Here is a 24,829-nt window from a genome sequence, read left to right as displayed (position 1 = left end):
CTTCCTGAAGTACTGGGTTTACAGGCGTGAGCCACCATGCCTGGCTTTGTCTTTGATTTTCATCAGCATTTTCAGATTTTTAGCATAGCGTTTCCATACGTTCTGTTAGACTTATACCTGAATATTTCATTTTCTTTGTCACTGTTGTAAACGATGGCATGTTTTTCATTTTGGCTTCCACAAAGTCATCATCTCTGAGCTCTTTGTGCAGCGCTGTGGTTGGAGTAGTCTGAGCTTTTCATGTTCATAGCGAAGGAGACAGGAGCAGTGGGAGTGTGACGCTTGAGTCACAGATGTGTGAAAATCAGATATGCAAACAGTGTGGGCATGAGAGCAGACAGAACTGGATTCAGATCCCAGCTCTGGCACTTTCTAGCCTTGTGTTATTGGGCAGGTCATTTAGCCTCTCTGAGCCTGTTTCCTCAAATGTCAAAAAGGAGAATAATACTTAGGCAATCCTTTTGTAAAGCTTTGAGATAATATATATAAATATTCTTTGCCTACCATAGGTCTCAAAATATCTTAGTTATTAGGTCTGGCCACAGTGGAATCATGTCATTCATGGTTAGATCCACAAGGGAGAGAGGCAAGTGTGCCTACTATTATGAGCAGCAAATGTTTCTTGAATCTCTCTATGGTGCTGATTTCCAAGGATGTGAAGTCTTGACATAGCTCTTGCCCTCAAGGGGCTTATAATTCTGTTGAGGAAACCTACTCTATGAATAACAATTCCAGGACAAGGTATTGCTTGTTAAGTTCTAAATAGATGGGCAGACAGTGTGAGTGCATCAAAGAACCTTCTCTGGGTTTTGTTTGCCCTTTTGTACCCTGTCCATTGAGGTGGCTTCTGGATGTTGTTGATGAGAGAATGTGTGGAGGTGGGAGAGGGTGTGTACAGATTTAGGGGAAGGGTGTCATGTGGGAATATGTAATTAATTTTTATACTTTCCCCAGTAAACCATCGACCCTTTTTATGATGTCATGAGGGATTCCTTAATTTTGCAGCTGCTTCCTGATTACGTCAGAGAGGAGCCTCTCACCCCACAGCCTGGAGCTGTACTCATACAAGAATTGGAAACAAATGAAGTGCCGAATATCTAATGGCTTCCACAGGGAGCGCCAGTTCAGACTTCCCAGGCCTCCTCTTGCTAGGTCTTCCTCAAGTATTTCTGACCCCCTGAAGTGTCTTTGTTCTGGAAAGACAGGACTTGGCCCAGAGCCAAGAGGGAGGGAGCCTGGGGACTCCTTGACACATACCTTTCTTCCTCCAGGTGTTTTGCAGTCCTGAGTTTCTTCCCCCTTTCTTGGATCTTGTTTGGTGAGTTGTTACTCTTCTTGAGTTTTCAGGATCCTCTGGAACCTGCCGAGAATACACGTGAGAGTCTTTGACCTGCTCCAGCAGTCTTCACCCCTACACACCCCCTCAACAGCATTATCTCCAGCCTCTTTTGATTTTTCTTTCTTGTTTTTTTTTTTTTTTTTCTTTCTTTTGGTAGAGACAGGGTCTTACTCTGTTGCCCAGGCTGGTCTTGAACTACTGGGCTCTCAAGCAGTCCTCCCGCCTCAGCATCCCAAAGTGCTGGGATTACAGGCATGAGTCACCATGCCTGGCCTCTTCTGATTTTCTTTCTGCGGTAATTTTCATATCTGTGCACTCCTTTTCATTCCCTCTTCTACCTCTATTGTAAGAAAGATGTTACCCTTACTTGGCATTATAAACTTCATGAAGTGCTTTACATGTAATTTCGCTTGCTTCAAACAAGTTCATGCTCTCTTAGCTTCCCAACTGATCTCCCTCATTGTTACCTTTTTCCAGCTACCCTAATCAGTCCTAAATGCTTTAGCTAGATTAATCTTTATAAAATATTCACTCATTGCTTCATTCAAGAACCTTGAGTGAGTGCTCCCTCACTGTTGAGTCAAGTTCATGTTCCCTGTTCTGGCATTGCAGGCCCTATACTTTGTGGTTCCAGGCAGAGCACAGCACACACGGTACTTGGGTGCCTCAAGTAGTACATGTGGTCCCCCCTGCATCCACCAACTTCATCATTGTTCGTCTCTTCCAGCCCACCTTAGAAATGGTCTCTTCTGGCCGAGCATGGTGGCTCATGCCTGTAATTCCAGCACTTTGGGAGACCAAGGCAGGTGGATCACTTGAGGCCAAGAGTTCGAGACCAGCCTGACCAACATGGTGAAACTGTGCGTGCCTCCAATTCCAGCTACTTGGGAGGCTGAGGTGGGAGAATTGCTTAAACCCAGGAGGCAGAGGTTGCAGTGAGCCACGATTGTACCACTGCACCACTCCAGTCTGGACGACAGAATGAGAATCTGTCTCAAAAATAAAGGTCTCTTCCATGAAACCTTCTCTGTTACATGCTAGCTGAAATGATTTCCTGTCCCTCTGGTGACAGAAACATCTTACTTCCATCTTCCTTATGATATGTAGTACATTGTCTTGAATTATAGTTACTTGAGTATGTATGTATTCTTCCTGTCTTCCTTATTAGATTATCTTCTTCTCGCAGACAGGATCCTACTTTCCTTTATATCCTCCACAATTGGGCACTCAAGTGTTTTCGGAATTAATGGGAGAAGTCATTTTGTTAGAAGATTGGGATTTCTTTTGCCCCCATATCTCCCTACTTTCAGAAGAGCTTTAGAAGAAAATCCAAAGGGAACACTGACAGCGAGGGCTCCTAGGGAGGAAATTACCTTCTACCTTCTTCTGTCTTGTCTTGGTGCGTTAGGCCGTTCTTGCATTGCTATAGACAAATACCTAAGACTGTATAATTTATAAAGTAAAGAGGTTTCATTGGCTTACGGTTCTGCGGGTTGTACAGGAAGCATTTCAGCTTCTAGGGAGGCCTAAGGAAGGCTACAATCATGGCAGAAGGCGAAAGGGGAGCAGGCACTTTACACGGCGAAAGCAGGAGCAAAGAGTGGGGCAGTGCCACCTACTTTTCAAGGACCAGATCTCGCAAGAATTCAGCCACTACCACAAAGACAGCACCCAAGCCCTGAGGGATCCACCCCACCATCCAGACACCTCCCACCAGGACCCATCTCCAGCAGTGGGGATTACAATTCGACATGAGGTTTGGGTGGGGACAAATATTCCACCATGTCACTTGGCTGTATCAGTTTAGGGAAATGTTACGACTTGCTTTACACTCAGTCAGCCTCTGTTTTACCATTGTGCATGAATAATTTGCTTGGATGTATTAGTGCCTGATTCTGCTGACTCATTCGTTCTGCTCCTCAGGGAATGAAATGATGAAAAGACATCTCTGCTTTTGCTCTGAGATTTTGTTTTTGTGTGGTTCCTATATAGCGACTGCTTCCTCTACCTCCTCTTCAGCTAGCAGCTGCCACGGGGAACTCTGTGGCTCAAGCAGCAGCAGTTGAAAGATGCTCTCACTGCCCACTTCCTGTAGACAAGGAGGTTTTGGTGGGCTGCTTAGGAACTGTGCCAGCCTTGTGTCTGACTGGTAACTGACTCATGAGAAAAGCAGCCTTATGTCGGAAAGATAAGGGCCAACAAATTGCCTCCAGGTGGTGGTAGTTTGGAGGTGACTGACCATTCATTTCCTTTCTTTGGGAGGAGACAGTGGGGAGGGAATTGATGAATAAGTGGTCTTGCCTGCATTTTTCTCCAGCTCTTAGTGAAGCAGCCAGGCAGATAGTTGGTTCTTTGGGCTAGAATGGCTCGTGGACCCCAGTGCCCTCAGAATCCCTTCTGCTGCTATCAGAGCATTAGACTTATGTGTCATCCATCCTGTGTCTTCTCTTCATTACTCTTCTTATGCTCTTGCCAGGAAACTGGCTGTGTGCACCAAGGGAACTATGATAGTTCCATCGCTGCCAGATTTTTCTGTGACCAACCAAACTCCATCCCACTGGTACTGGTTTCCTTCAAATCTCTCCCTGATGAAAACACTGGAATTGATCAGAAGCAGTGGTTCTGAACCACCATCCCTTGGCTTGGCTTAGAGGGCCCAGGCAGGTGGGCCTGCCTCCCATCCCCTGCTCTTCCCTCTCCGCCCCTCCTGCCTCACTCCCATTTCCTGCAGGAGGATGCTTTGCCATCCTGGAGCTGTCAGGCACAGCTTTGCTTTGGCAGCACCGTCGCACACATACTGGTGGGAGAGGGGACGTGTTTATCACTTTTCCTGGAGATTATCTGTTTAAGCACTTCTCTGACAGTTACAATAACAAGGGCAGTGTGTTGTGTTTCCCAGCAGAAGGACACTTGCTGTTGAAAGATGTATAGCACTAATTAGAAATACATAACATCCGGCCACATGGCAGCCTTCTCCCGGCCGCTCCATTTCCTGATTTCATGCAACTTTGACGACAGTTGGTTTATGTTTTCCATGAATATATTCTCAGGAAAATGAGAAAGTCTCCCTGTTACATAGGAGCAAGAAGAATATTTCTGTCTGAGCAGGTATTTGGCCATAGGAATAATAGGAGCTGTGGTCACCTGCCCACATGTGGGAAGGAGCAGAACCAAGTTCAGACCTCAGGTGACTTTGTTAGTAAGAAATATTTCCGTCTGACTTCCTTAGCCAAAACCCTTAGCCGAAACCCTTAAGCAAGTCTCTGCTTTTGGAAAGAAGGGGAAAGGCTGTTTCACAGTGTTAATGAGTTCCTCAGCTCCTGTCATGCTCCTGCTACCTGACACAAAGCCAGAGGAACCCAGGCGAATACCAAGGCAAACAATGCCTTTTCCTCCCCCACCCCACATCACTTGTTGGCTTGGCCCAGCCCAGCACTAGGGATATATATGGGCATTCATCAGACTGGGGCCAGTTTCCTGGGTCTAGCCCCAAAGTGGGTGGACTCTGGGAATCTAGATGCTGTTTTCCTACCCACTTGTGTAACGGTGAATGCTTTCAGTTTCTAGCCTGTGGAAGTCTACGTGAGGCCAAGAGCAGCCCATGAAGACGCTGTGCACTTAGTGCATGTCTCATTTGAGGCACTGGATCCAAGTTGCCGTGGTTACTTGGAGAAATAACAATTTTCTTTACCCTATTGAAAGGTCCTAAGGTTGCAGAGACCATGTTTTATTTGTAGCTGTGTGCTCCATCATACCTAGTACAGAGTCTGGAACATTCTACATGCTCAGTATGTGCTTGAGGTACCACTGAGCCATGGAGAAGGACAGGCCTCCCAGGAGGTGCTCTAGGCAACATGGCCAGTCAGAGGCCTGACCAACACTCAGACATGCTGACCCCCTTGATCGTTTGTAAAATCTCCACCTGCTTGATTACGGCAGAACAGTTACTGCTTAATACTCTGCATCAGATGGACCAGACACATAAGCAGGCAGTGTTATTTCAAGCCTTTCTTCAGGAGGGGGTTAGGGGATGGGGAGTCGAGGTGACATAACTGTCACCAAGGACAGAGCAGTCATGAAGCTGCCTTCTAGCTGCTGCCCTGGGAGGTGGCTGAGCACTTTCAGATCTATACCAAAGAGACTCCAGCTGTTGCTATCTTGCCTGGTCTCCAGACCTTATTGCAGGAGCCTTTAGAAAAGGAGCCAACCCGGAGTCCATGAAGATCGCAGATCCCATTGTTGTTAAGCAGCCATTCTCCCTCTGAGCCCTAGCCCCCCACTCCACAAAGACCGCAGATTCCGTTGTTGTTAAGCAGCCATTCTCCCTCTGAGCCCTAGCCCCCACCTTGAACTCTGAGAGACGGTCTAGCTTGAGATTGCCGTTTGTCGTAAATGCAGAGCTAGGCTTGGTGAAAGAAACCTCTTTCAGGTTTCTGTCCAGGCTCATGAGAGTGTCTTGGTGTAGCATGTGCTTCACAAAATGCCAGTCTCTTGGAGCCAAGACACCCCGCTCCATCCCTTCTAGCCTTCTGAGTGCAGGTAACTTCTACTCAGTTGATGAGGGGCACTAACGTTTACTCAGAGTGTCAGCTACCAGGATGTGGCCTCCACTTGTCTTCTCCCAACTCCCTCTTTTCTGGACTTACTCCCTTCTTCCCAGCTCTGTTGCTAGTTAGAGGCAGGATGTTGTCCGGGCATGGCAGTGGCCTGGACCGAGCTGGGCGGTACTGACGGTGCTGCTGCCTATGGGGAGGGTGAAGGGGAGAAGTTGGTAACTTACATATCTCCCCGTTTCCTGCTTTCCATCCTCCCCTCTTCTTGGCCCCTGCATGCTTGTTTTCTTTGTAACAGAGGTTTAGGGCCCTAACAGGACAGGAATGAGATTGGTCGATTCTAATCACACGGATTGTTACCACTTCCTTGACTGCCTGCCACAGCTGAGCTGGAAAGTCAGAGGGTGACATCTGGGACCAGTGGGCATCTGGAAGGTTGGCGGGAAAGCCACAGTCAAAGAATTACTACCCTGGATGCTATTCGTTTGTTGGGACCTTCTGAGCAGCAGCCTGCTCCTTCTTACGCTCAGTACTTTCAGAAGTGGGTTGGGGCTGGCTTTGTGTACTCCAATCATACTTGCTCTTGGGGCAAAGACGGTAAGGAATCACTGTGGTTGGGTAACGTCTCCTGGAGTAACAACTTCAATGGGGCCCCATTGACAAGACTGGTGAGCTGATGAGAGGGCTCCCCTTGGTTATTGAGGTTAAACTACAGGCAGGGACAGAGAGCAGACATTTAGCTGATTATCCTTTTAACACTTGGAGATTCTGAGAGTTCTCCTGTATTAGAGAGGGAATTAACAGATTAGCTGCTGCTAGAGCTAGTGAGCCTGGCCCCTGATTCTGTCTCCTGTGGGTATGTGGTGTCTCCTCCTCGGAGGCTGTGTGGTGGCCTGCTGCCTTCTGTGTGTCGCCAGCTCCTCTCGAGTTCAGATGACGTGGCTTTCAGGGAAGGCCACTGATGAAGAGTAGGTACAGGCAGGCTTTTGGGAGTATGTCACATAGCTCCCACCAAAGAATAATTCTGCCCACCAAAAAGATGGCTCCTTTCAGTGACCTGGAGCCAGAAGGAAGTTAGTTAGCCAGGCTGAAAAAGTAACGGAAAGAGGGTACTGGGATTGGGAGCCAGATTTATTTTTTAGCGCTAGGGGAAGGAATTTGTGAAAACGAAAGCCAACACTGATTAAGTGCTTATTATGTGCCAAGCACTGTTCTGCATAAAATTAACTCATTCCATGAAAGTAGGTTATTTGTGTCATGTGTGTTTTCTTAGGAGGAGGGACATGGAGGAGGTAAGGATGGGACTAAAGGTTGGTGATTCAAGAAGATCATTTTTAGATGAGATCGGGCGCGTTCAGGGTGGTATGGCGGTAGACAGAAGATCATTTTTAAAAGTGTATTTTTCCAATCTTAATTGATGACTGTGCTCCTGTTAGTTATACACTAGAGAGACTGAGTTAATTAAATCTGAGTTCTTGTTACGATAGCTTTACATTATCGGTAGGCAGCTAAAGGCAGAGACCGTGCAGCTCCAGCTCAAACTGCCTTTATTGAGGTAACTGTTCCTGGGAAAGTGATGTAGAATTGACAGAGGTGACCCTTATCATCTTATTGAACACATATCCATATGCCAGACCTCGTGGTAAGTGCTTCACATGCATTTGTACTTGGCCTTATGACCACTCTGAGAAGGGGAGTATTACTAGCCCTAGTCTTCAGTGAGGAAAAGGAAGCTCGGTAACATGGCCAGTGATGTGCATCTTGTCCGCCTGGGGTGCTGAGAGTTTCATTTGCCTCTCCTCAGACTGCTTCTCGGAGGAGTGCCGCTCTGTGATCCAGGAACAAGCCGCAGCTCTGGGCTTGGCCATGTTTTCTCTACTGGTCTGCCGCTGCACTTACTTACTTAAGGAGTCTGCCAAAGGTAAGCAGGAGGAGTCCCCAGCCTGGTGGGCTTCCAGTTGCCTGGCCTTGTCCAGACCTCGCAGTGCCATGCTGCTTTCTTGGTGTCTTCTCCCTGTAGTCTCCATTCTTGCTCTCACTTACATGCCCGTCTTCCTTTTGCTTGCCTAACTAGCCCCATTTCCTTTTACAGTCTGATTGCCCCTAAGGCCCTCTTCTCCTTTTTGTAGAACTCTTTCCTCTCTCTTTTCTCCTTTAGTAGTTAGGATTTTCACTGTACCTATGAGCTGCTACATGTTCCTGCATCTTCAGGAAACCAGAAAAGTTAGTTTCCATAATCGATGTTGTGTTTTCCCCTTTATCTCTTTGTTTCTCTTCGTGTGGTACCTAGTGAGTTCTGTAACCGCCGTGGACTAGCCATCATGGGAGACTCACTGGACCAGATAGAGCAGGTGCTGTTTTTAGCCCTTAGGTTGAGACAGTATCCCATATCCTTTAAGGCTGCCCTTAGAAGTCTAAGCCTGATTGTTGTAGCAGTAGAAGGTAGGGCTGAAGGTTACACCTTTATTTTCAGCTCCTAGATCAATACTAGTGACTTAATGAGACCCCACTGTCACCCCATGCCACACCAGCTTTGTGAATGCCTCCAGCTTCAGAGGTTGCCTTTTTTTTTTTTTTAGGGACAGAAGGGCAACTTTTTGTTTTGAAATAACTTCATATTTACAGAACAGTAGCCAGAATAGTGCAGAGAACTCTTATATACCCTTCACCCAGATTCCCCAGTTAACATTTTACCATGTGGGCTTACATTCGTCTTTCCATACACACATACTTAAGGTTATTATTTTTCTTCTGAACCATTTGATTTTTAAGTTACAGAGTTGTGGGCCCTTTACCCCCAAATACTTGACTGTATATTCCTAATAATAAGGATATTCTCTTAATAACAGTTATCAAAATCGGAAGTCAACATTGATAAAATACTATTATTGCATTCACAGACCTTATTTAGTTTGTGCCAGTTGCCCTAATTTCTTTATAGCAAGGGGAAAAAAAGTTTTTTTCTGCTCTGGAATCCAGTGCAGGAGCACACGTTGCATTTAGATATCATCGTGTCTCTTTAGTGTCCTTTAATTTGGGATGGTTTTTCTATCTTTCTTTGTCCTACATGTCTTTGTCATTTTTGAAGAATATAAATCATTTGTACAGTGTCCCACAGTTTGGGTTTCTCTGGTGTTTCCTTATGATTAAATTCAGGTCATGCAGTTTTGGCAAGAACTCTGGTGCCATCTTGGTACTGTGCTGAAGGAAGGCTGGAAGGATGGGCTAGAGGCCAGAGTAGAGGCTTCAGCCAAGCCACAGGTGAAGCAGAAGCAGTTGTGTCCAGGGGCAGACCCAGTACACTGGTTCTCTCTTTGTCCTACTTTTCAGAATCCTCTTAGGTGCTGGCGCTTGTCCTCGCTTCTGGGCCCATCTTTCCTGTGGACTTGGTCTCCCTTCCCTAAGAGCTTGCTGCCGTCCCAGTGCCCCAGGCCTCACTCGGGGGCTACAGCAGACATAGGCCCAGTTCTCACCCTTTGCCTCTGCAGCTCAGCTGTCCTCTCCTGAGGACCAGGATGACCAAGACGACATCAAGGTGTCTTCCTTTGTCCCGGACCTGAAGGAGCTGCTCCCCAGTGTCAAAGTCTGGTCAGATTGGATGCTCGGCTACCCGGACACCTGGAATCCCCCTCCCACATCCCTGGATCTGCCCTCGCAGTGAGTTGACCTGCCCATTGCTTCAGCACCACTGGCTTGGGCCTGACTGTGTTCCTACAACTCCCCTCTTCATCCTGCTCTGTTTCTTTCTGCCCACAGCCTGCTTGCTTCTCTGTTTCTTCTTGATTTGAACTTTTTTTGAATACCTTCCCTGTCCTCTGATGTTTTAGGTTATTTTTTCCTGTTCTCCAGGCCTCTTCCCTCTCCTCTCACACTCTCTTTTTCCTCTCACTCTCCATTTTGTTATTTGTTCTTGCTCTCATTCCGTCATCCTCACTCCATATTGTGCATACTCACCATCTCTGCAGCTGCCTCTGGAGTCTGGATTTGTGTGGATATGTGTGTGTGAGACTTTGTCTCTTCTCTTATTAGTTTTTCTGTGCATCTTGCTTTTTTTTTTTTTTTTTTGGGGGACAGGGTCTCACTTTGTCACCCAGGCTGAAGTGCAGTGGCACGATCTCAGCTCACCCAGGCTGGAGTGCAGTGACATGATCTCAGCTCACTGCAACCTCCACCTCCCAGCTCATGTGATCCTCCTGCCCCAGCCTCCTGAGTAGCTGGGACCACAGGTGCACACCACCACGCCTGGCTCATTTTTTGTATTTTTTGGTAAAGACGGGGTTTCGCCATGTTGCCCAGGCTGGTCTTAAACTCTTGGGCTCAGGAGATCCATCTGTCTCGGCCTCCCAAAGTGCTGGGATGACAGGCATGACCCACCGTGCCCGGCCTTCTCTGCATCTTTAAGGCTCTCTCACTGCTGCTTGTGCTGTCTTCTGCACTTTGTCTCCTGGCATGGCAGCGTGTGGGGAGGCTGAGTGCATGCACATCTCTCTTCCATTCACTCATGCCCCGTCTTCTCACTATGCCCCTGCCCTCGCCCCCGTCTTCTCACCATGCCTCTGCCCTCATCCCCATCTTCTCACTATGCCCCTGCCCTCGCCCCCGTCTTCTCACCACGTCCCTGCCCTCGCCCCCGTCTTCTCACCACGCCTCTGCCCTCATCCCCATCTTCTCACCATGCCCCTGCCCTCGCCCCCCGTCTTCTCACCATGCCTCTGCCCTCATCCCCATCTTCTCACCACGTCCCTGCCCTCGCCCCCTGTCTCTGTGTGTCAGTCTGGCATCTCTCAGAGCATTTGTGTATGGCAGAGAGCATTTGTGTATTGGGGGCGGGGGGCAGGTGTTGGAGTCTATGTGTCTGTCTTGGTGTATTTACGTAGATCAGTTTATGTGTTTGTATGCCTTTTTCTTTTTTTTTAATTGTGGAGATAGATATAACATTTGCCATCTTAACTATTTCTAAGCTCGGTGACATAAATTACATTTACAGAGTGTTGTGCAACCCCATATGGTTATTTCTTTTATCTTTGTCTATATCTGTGTCTGGGTTGTGTCCGACTCTGTGCTTGTCTGGGTCCATTTGTCTGTGTGTCTGTAAGTCTGTGTGTGTCTTAGTGTCTGTGTCTGAGCGCAAAGTTCTGTGTGTCTGCCTCGGGGGGCCTGTCTAGGGGTGTTTCCATGTGCCTGTCCATGTCTGTCTCTGTTCACTTGTCCATGTGCATCCATCCAACTGTGGCCACGTGTGTTGTTATCTGTATGTGTTCATGTGGGATGTCCGTATCTGTGTCTGTATTTGTGTCTATACCTGTTTGTGTCTGTATATCCTTGAGTATATATGTCTCTGTATGGGGTTCATGTGTCCCCACGTAGGTTTCTTTCAGTGTATGTCTGTGTTTCCATGTCTCTGTGTCCACATCTATAGCTGTCTTTTTTTTTTTTTTGAGACGGAGTCCCACTCTGTCTCCCAGGCTGGAGTGCAGTGGCACAATCTTGGCTCACTGCAACCTCCGTCTCCTGGGTTCAAGCTATTCTCCTACCTCAGCCTCCCGAGTAGCTGGGATTACAGGCACCTGCCACCACACCCGGCTAATTTTTGTATTTTTAATAGAGACGGGGTTTCACCACATGGGCCAGGCTGGTCTCAAACTCCTGACCTCAGGCGATCCACCCGCCTCGGCCTCCCAAAGTGCTGGGATTAGAGGCATGAACCACCGTACCTAGCCTTTTTTTTTTTTTTTTTTTTTTTTGAGACGGAGTTTTGCTCTTGTTGCCCGGGCTGGAGTATAATGGCGCGACCTCAGCTCACTGCATCCTCGGCCTCCCATATTCAAGCAATTCTCCTCCCTCAGCCTCCCAAGTAGCTGGGACTACAGGCATGTGCCAGCACACCCAGCTAATTTTGTATTTTTAGTAGAGACGAGGTTTCACTATGTTGGCCAGGCTGGTCTCGAACTCCTGACCTCAGGTCATCTACCCACCTCAGCCTCCCAAAGTGCTGGGATTACACATGTGAGCCACCGCGTCTGGCCCTTTTTTTTTTTTTTCCAGATAGAGTCTTGCTCTGTTGCCCAGGTTCAAGTGCAGTGGCATGATCTCGGCTCGCTGCAGCCTCCGCCTCCTGGGTTCAAGTGATTCTCCCACCTCAGCCTCCCAAGTAGCTAGGATTACAGGTATGAGCCACCAGGCCTGGCTAATTTTTTTATGTTTAGTAGAGATGGGGTTTCACCATGCTGATCAGGCTGGTCTCAAAACTCCTGCCCTCCAGTGATCCACCTGCCTCAGCCTCCAGAAGTGCAGGAATTACAGGCGTGAGCCACCACGTCTGACCAGTGTATCTGTATGTGTCTGTGCTGATTCTGGGTCCATGTCAGTCTGTGTCTGTGTCTGTGTCTGTGAATATGTGTTTCTGAATGTCTGTGTCGTGTCCATGTTTGTGTGTAACTATGTCTCTGTATGCCAGTCTGGATCTCTCTGTCAGAGGGGGGTTTCTGTGTATGTGGGTCTTCCTGTGTCTGCCTGCCTTGCCTTTTACCTACCTGTCTGTCTGTCTGTCCTGGCCTGTCTCTGCCTGCCTGCCTCTGTCTTTCTCTTTGCATCTGCTTTCGTCTGCCTCTGCTGTGTGTGTGTGTGTGTGTGTGTGTGTGTGTGTGTGCGCGCACGCACGCACCTGTATCAGGGATCAGAATACCATGGCCCACAAGCTAATAAGGGCTTACATTTTTAAATGGTTAAACAAAAAGCCAAACGAGTACTATTTCATGACTCGTGAAAATTGTACAAAAGTCAGATTTTAGTGTCCATAAACTTGATTGGAATATAACCATGCTTGCTTGTTTACACTGTGTCTATGGCTGATTTCACAGTACAGAGCAGAGTTGAGGAGTTGCCACAGGCTGTATGGTTCACACGGCCTAGAATACTTGTAGTCTAGCTCATTACAGAAAAAGCTTGCTGACTTCAATCTCTGTCCATGTTGCATGTGTCACATTCTTCTTTGTGTTAGAGTCACTATGTGTGTTCATGTTTGTACAATTGTATCTTCATGTATGTGCGTGTAGGCTCCATCTCTGTTCAGCCCTGTTGACTGTTCATCTCTCCCTCCTGCTCACTTTAATTTTTCCCTCCCTCCCTTCTTCCTTTTTCCTTCTTCCCTCCCTTCCTGCCTTCCTACCTTCCTTTCCCAGGGTCTCGCTCTGTTACCCAGGCTGGACTGCAGTGGCACGATCACAGCTCACTGCAGCCTCAACCTCCTTGGCTCAGGTGATTCTCCCACCTCAGTCTCCCAAGTAGCTGGGACTACAGGCATGCACCACCAACCCGGCTAACTTTTTGTATTTTTTAAATAGAGATGGGGCTTTGTCATGTTGCCCAAGTTGGCCTTGATCTCTTGGGCTAAAGCAGTCTGCCTGCCTCGGCCTCCCACAGTGCTGGGCCCCTCTTTCTTATCTCTACTCTTCCTTAGTGTCTCTGTCTTTCTCTGTTTCACCCCTGCCCACTGCCCCACCCCCCCGCCCCCGGCCATTTCTCATTTCCCTCTTCCTTTTCTTCCCCTACCCCACATTCTCTGAGTGTGGTCTTTGGCTGGTGCTGTGTACCCAAAGCTCCTTCATGCACTGTGTTATGCATTTATGTGTGTTTCAGAACAAAGCATCTCCAGTGTTCTTCTCTGGAGAGAAGTAATGCTGGAGGATAGATTATGGAGACCCTGGCTACTATGGAGGGCACTTTTGGGGAGTAGGGAGGGGAGCTTGTCTGGCTTGGGGACCAGCCATGTGAGTCTCCTAGACTCATGGGTGACCTCCAGAGGGAAGGCTAAAGCAGAGATTTCTGGGCAGCAGTTTCTGTGTGGACTGTGTAGTCTGATTCTTCCCCTTTTCTTTCTAAATTTTTTCCCTGTCCTTGCCTCAAGATGTACCCCTGGACTGTTATTAATCTCAGTCTCCCCATGCCCTCCCCACCTCTAGCTCTGTAACGGTGTGGGCGGCACTCACAACATCGGACAGTTCTCTGCATCCTATCTGTGGATCCTCCTAGGTTTCCAAAATGCACTCCAGGCTGAAGCCTTGGAGCTCCAAGCTGTGCAGCTGGGGCCACACAAAGGAACTGATGGATCTGCCGGCCAGGGGACAGCTGTTTCTCAGCAGTGATCCCCAAAGAGTTAACATCTACAGCCTCAAACTTTTCAGGCTATTAATCTGTAATGAGGACTAGGCAGTTTGCAGTTTTGGAAAGAAAATGCCAAGAAAGGACTCAGTTCTCCAAGTATCTAAGCCACTGCTTCTGAGCATGCACAAGGATCACTGAGTGTCCCTTCCTTACTCTTAGGGTGGGGAGGCAGACCATCTGTCCCTGGAGCCTGGGCCTTCCCCAGGTCACCTCACCTCACAACCACAGGTCTCTTAGATAGGATTCACACAGCCCCTGTTTACCCATATCCTGGGCCACAGGTCTGTTAGCTCTCTCACGCAGCATGTCTCCCTTCATCCCTCCTCCCTCTCTCACTCCCTTTTGGCTTTTGTTTGGCTGAGGAAATGGAAAGCTCACACAGGAAGTGCTGGGTCTCATTTGCTTGAGATGCTGAGTCTGTTTTCTCTTTGGATGCTGCAGCAAATGGCCCGTTGCCGGCTCTGAGCTGCTGCCCATCTTTGGGCAAGGGCTCAATCTACAGGCAGGCACGTGGTCCAAGCTACAGCCATCCCCGGCTGGGCTTCACATTCTGGGCTACAGAGAGGCAGAGGGGGTTGGGACATTTGAGTCATATTTGCTTAGTCTTCTCAGACTTCTTCACGAGGAGAGCAAATCTGACCAAATAGTATATTGAATTTAATTACCCAGCAAATACGTTACTGTAGCTGTGGATACCACTTACTCTCTCGTGAAGCCAGTCTGGGCTAGAGAGATAAAACAGTGTAATAGAGAAAAACGTCTCCTTCTGTGCTCTCTTTCTTTCTCTCTCCGCAGTTAGGATCAGCAGCTGGTTATCTCTGGAATGCAAGTTTAAGCATGAAAGAGAGGCTTTGCTATCCTGGGGCCTGACCCCAAGGCATGGCTGTTTAAAGACTGGTGCCCGTGTTCAACAGAGCAAACCTGGCCTGACTACCACTGAGGGTAGTCCCACCTCAGAGCCTTCAGATCAGAGGACTGGAAAAGTGGAATCAGAATTGCACCTTCCTTCTTTTGTTTCCCATATTCTCATGTAGCTCCCTAATACTCACTGAGTAACTACTCTCGTTGAGAGATTGGCAAAGGTATGGTGCTTTTGTGGGTTTCAAACTTTATCTCATGCCCACTGACCTTATAGATTGAAGAGGCTTTTCTTTTAAGGTCATAGAGAATAACACACCCCAATGGTTCTGTAGATGCCAAAACTGTAACCCCCCTGACGCTTGTAAAGTCCTTGTTGCTGCTCATCATTTTGAAGGGTTTGGAAATGCTCCCAAGGGAGCAGGAAGGAAATGGCTGCGGTTTAGTGCCCCTTCTTGGCATGCTTTCATTGGTCTTTGCCTGCGTTTCTTCTTTGCAAAGATACATTTCTCTGATCCTAAGATAAGGTGACCAGAGAGCCTGTTTTTCCTACAAAGAGGAAGTCCCCTTTGCTTTTCCTCCAGAAACCCCACTTCCAAATGGTCCCTCTGACACGTGGGACCCTTCTTTCATCTCTGTTCCTTCATTCCCTCCCTGTCTTTAATTTGTTACCTTCTTTCCTTATGCAGTTAGAGAATCATTGCACAGCATCTTCCCCTCTCTGAGGGGAATTCCAGGGTTCATCATTAGTTTCCTTGGTTCTCTCCGCTTTGCCCATGCTCCTCTTCCTTCCAGTCAACTCCACAACAGCAGGCACATGTGGAACACCTAGGATGATGATGAGAGTATCGTTGGCACTGCAGAATGATGAGGGCAGGATTGCTGGGCATGTGTGCCTTCCCTCGCTGTGGCACTTATTAGATCTGTGTGTTAGAGCCAGCATGTATGGAAGCAAGTTGATTTCCCATTTGTACCCGTTAGGGATTGTAACAGAATGGCTTCGTAATCCCAGGAGATTATTGTATAGAGGATTATAGCAGGATGTGGAAAGTGGCCTGGGGCCACTGTGAAAGTCAGTGTAGAGTGCTGGGTCTGTTTAGGACAGACTGCTTTGTTTGGAGGGCCCATCTACTTGCCCCATCTGCTAGCATAGTTTGCGTTCCCTTCCACACCAAGCCTCTGGTGAGAAGGAAGAGGCAGCTGCACCCCTACTTCGGCAAGTGAGCACAAGGAAAGTCGTGCTGGAGAGGAGTAGAGCGACAGGCTTCATGAACCTGAGCATAGTGACCCCTTGCGTCCCGGGACCTTTGGCAAGGCTAGGGCAGTGGGACAGCCTACCTCATTTCAGTCTCTGCTGAGGCCAAATCTTCACTTATCCTGATCTCTAGTTCTCAGTAACTGAAAGAGTCAGGGGACTTTGAGAACATCCAAACCTAGCCCAGCTGTGGCAGTTGGTTTATTGCTTTCAGCTGGTACTTGAACCCAGGTCCTGGTCTTGGAGGCTTTCCCAGGTTTAATCCCCAGAGCTTTCTCTGCAGCTGTATGACACTGCGCTGACCCCGAATGAGGATAGGAAAATAGAACCAGTGCCAAGCCAGAGTCTCTTTTTCATTTGGAGTCTGGCTGTCTGCCCATGGCCAGGGTTACATAATGGGAAACATAGCTGGGGCTCCGGAGAGCCCGCGTTTCACCAGGCTGCCCAGACCTTCGCGTTCTGATGCTATATATCTTCCTAATTGTAGCTCGGATGCATTTATCACACTGTTGGATTGGAGTACTGTTAAAAAAAAAAAAAACTCTAGAAATTCTTGTACTTGCTGCTTTTCCATGCATCGTCTTCCATAGTCTCCAGAGCACACTGGAGAAGGGTCGTAGGGAGCCCTCTGAGGTCTTGTCACATAGGGAGAAAGAGGGATACGTAGGGCGTATGCAGTAAGCTGACTTCCTCAGGGAGCTTCCATGTGTTGACTCTGTAGATGAGATAGAAGTTCTCAAGTTAAAAAACAACTAGTTCACTCACCTTCATAGGGCAGCTCTGAAATAAGAACTAATCCCAAGTCTAATCAGCACCCCTTCAAGGACGCTGAATACGTCTTCCCAAAAGGGCATTTTAGGAGGTCACTGAGTAATAGTCCATCAGCACTTCCCTGAAGGAAGTGGCGGTGACTGTGGGAAGCCCCTTTGCTACTCTGGCTCCCCACCCAGTCTCCCTGGCTCCGGGTTGGGGCGTTAGCACTGCAGCCTGGCACCAGGGGGTTCCTCTTCCTCCAAGTGCTGAGCGTGGGGCACACGTGATCTCTCCCACGGCAGGAGCCCCTGTCCCCTCCCCACGCCTCCCGTAGGACTCCCTGTGAGAGGAAGGGGTGTTGGCCTAAGGCTCCAGTCTGACCCCAGCAGGGTACAGCAGCTGACCCCAGGGAGAGTACTTTCCAGCTCTGAGCTGAGGTTATTTGGGTCCAGTGTGTGCTAAGCTAAGAAGACGTGTTGGAGTGGTTACAGCTAAAAGTTTGGAGAGGCAGGAACCGTGAGAATCCGCACCAGGGAGGCCGCCGAGGGCTCCACTCATGCCGTGGAGATGTCAGGATCCCCTAGGGGCTGCTCTTTCCCAAACATACAGTGCTGATGGGTTTAGCACACCATAGTAATATGACAGAGGCTATACATATAAGGGTGGCTTTGGAGAACTGAAATCAAATAAGGCGCCAACACCGTACATATTGGGGGCAGTGGATGGTAGAGATGCTCTGATGCTTGAGAAATCCTGAAACGAGGTTACTGTGACCTATTGCTGGCCATAGGGTTCCAGCTGCCCTGCTTAGAACATGGAGAGGTTTATATTCTTGCAGTAGGGCAGGATGACTAAGCTTCAAAATTTGATTTGCCCTTTTAGGCAAAATTGATTTAGGGTGAGTACTCTCCCAAAGTCCCAAGTTGACTTGTTGATATAAACGAGAAAGATAGAAGGGATTATCTTCATCTAAGTCTGGTACTCTTTAGTGGTCACCCAGTAAACATCTCTTATTCTTAGAGGATGGTATCTTGCTGCCCATATCTTAACTCCTGGAATGGTAGCCTTTGATACCTTTGTCTCTTCTTTGTATCATGTGGCATCTGGATGACACATTGTTGCTAGAAATCTCCAGGAGCTGCATAGAATTCTCCCCATCTCCAGCCCAGCCCAGGGCCTCTTGAGCTACCTAGCACTGAGGTACCAGAATCAAATCCTTCGCCCAATGCAAACAGAGTTGGCATGACATTTTGGCTTTCCAAGAGGCGTGCTAAGCCATTTCAAGCCCAGGTATTATTCTTTTAACTCTGCCAGACTTACTGGATTCAAGTCCGTTTCTGCTATTAGCTGCTGAATTCCTGCAGTTTTCTCCAGTGGAGTGAGAAGCTCTCCAGGGCAACAGTGGTCTTATGTTAGCCTCTGACCCCTATGTGGACAGTTGTAGGCTAGGATATAATGGCCCACAGGGAAACCGTTTGAAAAGGCAGATATTGCATGTCTTAGGCTTGGTTCTTTTGTTACAGCCATTTGTCTTTATGTCTGTACCACATGGGTGTCCTCTTTTTCAGCTTCCTTGTGCCTAGCTTCTGTGCCATCTTGGCTGTATTTCCAGATCTCCTTACTCCAGGAACCAGAAGACCCAACTTGTTTCCCATCTGTACTGCTTCTCTGAAACACAATGCACGGCTTCTTCTCACTCAACTCTTTCCGGGTTTGTTCTGCAGCTGTGGAGTTTGAATGTTAGTGTTTAAACAAGCTGGTATTACACAGGAAATGGCCACCTCCACAGGCCCCAGCAGGCTTGTAACATGGGGTCATTGTACTTGATATTAATCACCAGTCAGCTTGTTCCCCCAGTAAAATATGAAGGAGTGTGTGAGTGCCTCGTCCTCCTTAGTATTTCCAGGAAGATGGACTGAGTCTTGGTCAGGCGTTGGTGCTCCACTCTTTTCAGACTCTCTCCTCCTCTCAGTCCTGCCCCAGTGGAGCTTTCAGAAAAAGTCCTGCCTGACCCCTTCCCTGTGAAGCTGGCAGACTGCCTTTCTGAGTTCTGGGCAAGAAGGTAGATTATTGTGGTGTAACGTGTCTCACCTGGCATACCTTAATCTGTCAGAGGATGCTACAGTTGGGTAACCTCTCCTGTGAGAAAAGCAAAATTTTAGGAACACAGAAACCCATGGCCCCTCTGAGAGCAGGGCTTCTCAGTTCCCTGGACGTCAGCTGCCTTTCTACAGCTATTGGCAGAACTCACCTCAGCCTGAAGGGTTAATCTGATTCCCGAGTCAATATCCCCCAAACAACCAGCCAGGAGTGTGTGTTGGTTTGTTTCTGTGAAATGTGTTTCCCCAGTCACCTGGGCTGGCCTGGGCTGCATTGTATCGGCCAGCAGCTGCACTGCACTCAAACTGACAGATACGTTAAACCTTGGAATTCTGAGGCAATAAAAAGTAAATTAACTCTTATTTTTTTCGTTTCCTGGTGGACTAAGTGAATGCATGTCTGTAGGGAAGCAAGTGAGCCTTGGTTCTGAGTGCATACTTGTAACTAGTCACTGCTGGTTTGTCCCAAACTAGGATCTGGCTTTCAGACTCCAGCCAGGGCTCTGCTGTCCTGGTGTGTGGTGTGTTCTGTGGGGTTGGGCCAGTGGGTCACCTTGCAACTGCTGATCCCTGCTCACTAATCACATCACAGCTGCTGAGAGACTCCCTGGCCATCATTCTGGGAGCCATAAACAGGCTCATTGGACGCAGTTGCGTATTCTCTGGCTGCTTTGTGTCTGCTTGGTGAAGAGTCCACCCTAACTTTAGTGGGATATTGTGGACTCTGGGAATTTCCCTAAAATATGCATTGAACCAGAACAAACCAGAAGGACCTGCATGAGTCCACAGCACTCTAGAGGATCCATTTAGAATGAAAAGTTGTTTGAGATTATTTGGGAAACCTTTTGGGAAGTTATTTCCCAAGCATTTCCAAAAGATTGGCAGCTGTTTACAGATCCTTATCGCCACCCGAATTTGACTTGTGGCTCCTTGGCCCAGGCCAACCTTGAATCCATAGGGGTCTAAGGGCTGCTGTCGGGTGAAGGTTAGAAGGTGCTCCTGGTTGGGATGAGGAATTAAAGCAGGAAAAAGCTAAGCTTTTCTCCTTCTACAGACAGGAAATCCTATGTTCACCCGCAGAACTGACCTCCCAGCCCAGAGGCCTGATTGGGGTAAGCTGAGGTGATGTTGCTCAGCTTCCAGGAATTACCTCATCCTTTTGCAAATATCTTAACTTTTGAGTTCAGACATCTCACCTGGTTTTTCAAAGCACCTCTTCCTTTGAGTTTCCTGACACTCCCTCACTCCTGTAGAGAGTCACTGTGTCGCCCATGGGTCTCTGGGTAGTTGTGTTCATGTCTGTAGTGTTCGATGAAAGGAGATAACTGATGATACGAATGTCAACCGAGTTTGGGTGATCCCATTGAAACACCAGAAGAAGGCAGCTACTCACAATCAGAGCACAAGACCAGTCTGAATTAACCAGAGCAGAAGTGACCTCTCATTGAAGCATTTTGTGTATTTCCTTGGTTCTGCACAGTCTAGCTTGGCTCTTGGACCACTTTTATTTATATTTCTGAATTGGGAACTCTGGGCACTCCCTATGTCTTTTGGCATCAGCTGCTTTCTTACAAATCAACATTGAGGTAGGGATTCTCGTCCACCTTATTTTTGCAGTGAGTCTTAAGGTTTTGGTACAAGGTGGGTGGTAATGGGCAAAAAGGCGTATGTGGGCAGGGGTCCCTAGTGGTGGCCAGCAGTCTCTGGGAGGAGTCAGTGTTGGTTTATCTGAGCCTTAGGGGACAGGAGAACGTGGTAATGAGAACCACATGGTACCACATATTTCTTCATCTTGGATCCAAGATGGTAGGGGTGGGAGGATGAGAGAGGGATATGGGGCCTCCCACTGTGGCAGCCGTGGGTAGTTCTCTGGCTGGGGATGCTGCTGCCAACACCACCCCCAGCCCCCAACTATGTCCTGCACAGCACCAACCAGGGCCCCCAAGCCAAGAATTCAGCTGGGAGACTTTTCACCTTCTTCCTTCTCACTGTCGTCTTTCCTGTTTATTTTCCACATTGCTGTTCTGCAGCCGAGCAGTGCCTGTTGGCCAAAGCTCACCAGTGCTGTGGGATCAGACTCAGGCAGTGGGCTCAAGTGGCCAGCAGGGCACTGGGGGAGGAAGCGGGGAACTGGAAGAGCCTCCCTGTGCGTCTCCCATGGGCAGCACTAACCTCGGAGGCGGCCCTGAGCGGCCCTATCACATCCGGTGCTTGTCTCTGCAGCCGGGACCGGAGGATAAACTATCAGGGCTGTGGGGCAGTGCATCATTCCTCTTATTATTTTCTTCTCTGCAGATGGGGTCGTGGAAAGTTCAGTTCCTTTTAACCCTCGAAGTTCTGTTTATTCTACAGCTGGTAGCCTGAATGCCGCGTTTCCCATTACATCACAAAGGAGCTCAGGCAGATCTCTGCACAGAAACGTGTTGCAACTGTTTATTTTTTTCCATATTTAAACATTTCTGACAGCCAAACCCGGCTGAGCCAAAAGATGGAGCTTTGTGAATGAGTCTGGTTGTCGGTGTCTGCGCTGAGAGAGGCTTTAGAAAACTCGTCCCTCCGGTGATTCTTCCCAAACATGTTCTTTTTCCTGGGTAAAGCCTGTGAAGCGAGTTACTTCTGCAGTACACGTGTGTTGATTATGTGCCGTTGTGTGATTAATGGGGCTGTGTTCCGTCTGGTTCCCAGGACACTCTTGAAAACAAGATGTTTCATTTCATTGCCTTTTCCTAGTGCAATGATTACAGTAAATAAACCATTGCAGCCTCCTTCCACCTGGAGCCAGTCAGGGAGTTCTCATACCTCTGCTCCACTTTCTCCCCCACTGTCACCTTCGGTGGCATGTCCCTTGAATGCTTTCTTTTCTGCCATCTCCCAAAGATTCTTGGTCTCCAGGAGAAACAAATTGCTTAGATCTGAGGCCCCTCCCTAGTAGGACTCATAGGCAGTAACTCCACTGGGGAGATTCCGGGATGATTCTTCTTTGTTGTTTTTAGCAAGAGGGTCTCACTGTGTTGCCCAGGCTGGTCTTGAACTCCTGGCCTCAAGTATCCTCCATTCTCATGTTCCCGAAGTACTGGGATTACAGGCGTGAGCCACCACACCCCGCCCAGGATGATTCTTACAGCTCTCTTTACATATTGCCTCTTGCCACTCTAGCTCATGAATCTAATTATGAAGCTTTTCTTTGTAATTCTCCTATACATCTCTCTTCTTTTAGAGTAAAATTTAGCATCCATAGGATACTAGCTGTTCCAGACTCCTGGTTAGGTGCTTTCCTGGAGAAGAAAGCCAAGTCTGTAGCCTTGGCAGGCCCTATATGTTTACCACAATTTGTAGTATCCCTGGGCAGGCCAAAAAAAAAAAAAGCTTTATGGATCCTCAGCACCCACCAAAGCAGGAATCTGACCCACAGTCGATTTTTGACAAGTGATGGCGACAGAGAAATGAACCTCTTTTTTTTATAATTCTACCCTGAAATTTCAATTAAGGAGAGCCAAACTGTGCAGTTTCAAGCTTTCTTCTCAGGTTCAGCCAGGACCTGGTGATACGCAATTAGGACAGCCAGCCATCCCAGTTTGCCCAGGACTGGGGGGTTTCTGGGGACGTGGGACTTTCAGTGCTAAAACTGGGACAGTCCCACACAAAGCGGTATGGTTGGTCACCCTGTATCTAACCTTACACAAATGAGAGGAAGGAGAGGTGTGGAATGGCTGAGACAGCGCTGATGAATTGTGTAAGAGGCCTTACCTTCCTGTGAGGATTTTGATGGGCCAGGAATGAGGTTTTTGTTTGTTTGTGTGATTGGTTGATTGATTGATTGATTGCCTGCCTATGTATAGGGAAGAGATTTCTAAAGCTTTGTAGGAGGAAAACATGCATGACTCTTGCTGTATTGTGACTAGACCCTCCATGGCTGTGGCTGGAGGAGGAGAGGCTGGTGCTCAGTTGCTGTCTGTGTGGCGTATACTTGGCTGGACAGCAGTGGGGAATTCTGGGAGCAGCCACAGGCACTGGGTGGCTAGAGTGTTTGAGTAAGCGTCTCAGGCACACTGTCTGGAAAGATGGCAGGACCCTGCATTAGGCAACTGATTCTCTAAATTCTTTTTCCTCTCTGATGAGGATTAAAAACTCCCCCTAATCAATTTCAACTTTGCATAGATCCATATACACATACCTCAGATTGCTGCCTTGGGCATAGTTTTGTTTCCTAGCATTTTTGGGGTATGATTTCCTGGCAGATGCCAGCCTAGACAACATTTGCTGCAAGTACTTCCCTGCTCACAAGTACTGAGAATACTTTTTTTTACTGGCCCCTCTTTAGAGCTGCTCTTTTCTTACCTTATTTCTCACAGTGTTGCTGTGGATGTGTGGTCGACGCTGGCTGATTTCTGTAACATACTGACTGCAGTGAATCAGTCTGAGGTGCCACTGTACAAGGACCCGGATGATGACCTCACCCTTCTTATCCTGGAAGAGGATCGGCTTCTCTCGGGCTTTGTCCCCTTGCTGGCTGCCCCTCAGGACCCCTGCTACGTGGAGAAAACCTCGGATAAGGTCAGCCCCAGGCCAAACATCCCTCCCCATTCGCCCCTCCTCTCAATTCTCCAGACTTTTTTATTCTTGGGAAGTTTTCTGTGCAAATGGAACATGATTAAGTCATTGAGAAGGGTGTTAAGGGAAAATATCGACCTTTTAGCCGCTGACATCCAGCTCTGTGTCCTGAAAAAAAAAAGCCCTCTCGACTTCCTTTGGTGTGTGTGTGTGCTCGCTGGCATGTTGTATATACGATCATTTCCTCACTTGTTTAAATAGTGCAGCTTGTGTTGGCAGTGCTCTCACTCAGCTCCAAATGGTTTGCATCATGCTTAAAGCACCCTCCTTTCTCCCCCCTTCCTCCCCGCCCCCCTCCGCCACAAAACTCTGCACTAGGAAAACAGCCAGGGCTTTTTCCCTTCTCTAAGGAGGAGAGTGATAAATAGGTGACTAGAGAGAAGCAGACACCATGTGCTAACTTAGAAAAAAAAACTTGTAGGAATATGAAGCATTCCCCGCTGCCTGGTTTCTATTTTCCTTCCTCTGAGGACTGTGTTTTAACCTGAAAGTTTTTCTTGCCTGTCTGTTTATAGAAAACAAAGCCGATTCCCTGTTGCGCTGATGGGGACTGTGGAGCTCTTAGTCTCTGCTTATCAGTTGGGTTTTCAGCCAGGTAAAGAGTAGGGTAGTCCAGTCGGCTTCACATTTCCCACGTGTAATAACAGTTCCTAGGCTAGGGAAGTAGTAGCCACCGAGCTTGGGAGCGCAGTGCTGTGTGGAGGCAGGAATACCCTGTGACTGACTTCTCTGCAGAGTAGTGAGGATCACATCCCCTGGGGAACAGGCCTTCGGGGAGGCTCCACAAATGTCTTCTCAGGAGGAAGTCTTTTGACCTAGATGAAATATACTAGGGACATACAGAGATGTTAAAAAAAAAAAGTAAAAATTCCAAACATGAGCCACAAATATGAGAGACTTTATGTAGAATATAAAGTCTTGGCCCGTTGCAGTGGCTCACACCTTTAATCCCAGCACTTTGAGAAGCGGAGACGGGGCGGATCGCTTGAGCCCAGGAGTTCGAGACCATCCCAGGCAACATGAGAAACCTGTCTCTACAAACAAACAAACAAACAAACTGTTTTTAGTATAAAAGAGTATTTGTTCACTGTGGAAAATTTGGAAAACACACACAAATAAAAAGAAGAAAAATTATCCGTAATCCTTCTTTCTACCCAGAAGTAAGAGCACTGTTATTTTGCTGATCATATATAATCGT

General features: G+C 48.0%; 1 protein-coding gene across 4 annotated transcripts in view; it reads left to right on the top strand.

Moving 5' to 3' along the window:
- SMG6 (SMG6 nonsense mediated mRNA decay factor) overlaps positions 1–24,829 on the top strand; it is a 247,592-nt gene that overhangs the window by 110,151 nt on the left and 112,612 nt on the right. For all 4 annotated transcript variants that reach the window (XM_054459768.2, XM_063655726.1, XM_054459775.2 and 1 more), the window contains 3 exons: positions 7,697–7,813; positions 9,381–9,549; positions 23,373–23,574. In XM_054459768.2, the coding sequence (XP_054315743.1) occupies positions 7,697–7,813; positions 9,381–9,549; positions 23,373–23,574 (488 nt within the window). The remainder of the gene's footprint in view (positions 1–7,696; positions 7,814–9,380; positions 9,550–23,372; positions 23,575–24,829) is intronic.

This window comes from Pongo pygmaeus, chromosome 19 (assembly GCF_028885625.2).
Source record: "Pongo pygmaeus isolate AG05252 chromosome 19, NHGRI_mPonPyg2-v2.0_pri, whole genome shotgun sequence".
NCBI classification, from domain to species: domain Eukaryota; kingdom Metazoa; phylum Chordata; class Mammalia; order Primates; family Hominidae; genus Pongo; species Pongo pygmaeus.
The sequence above is the reverse complement of the archived record's forward strand: the minus strand, read 5'-3'. Positions and strand labels throughout refer to the sequence as shown.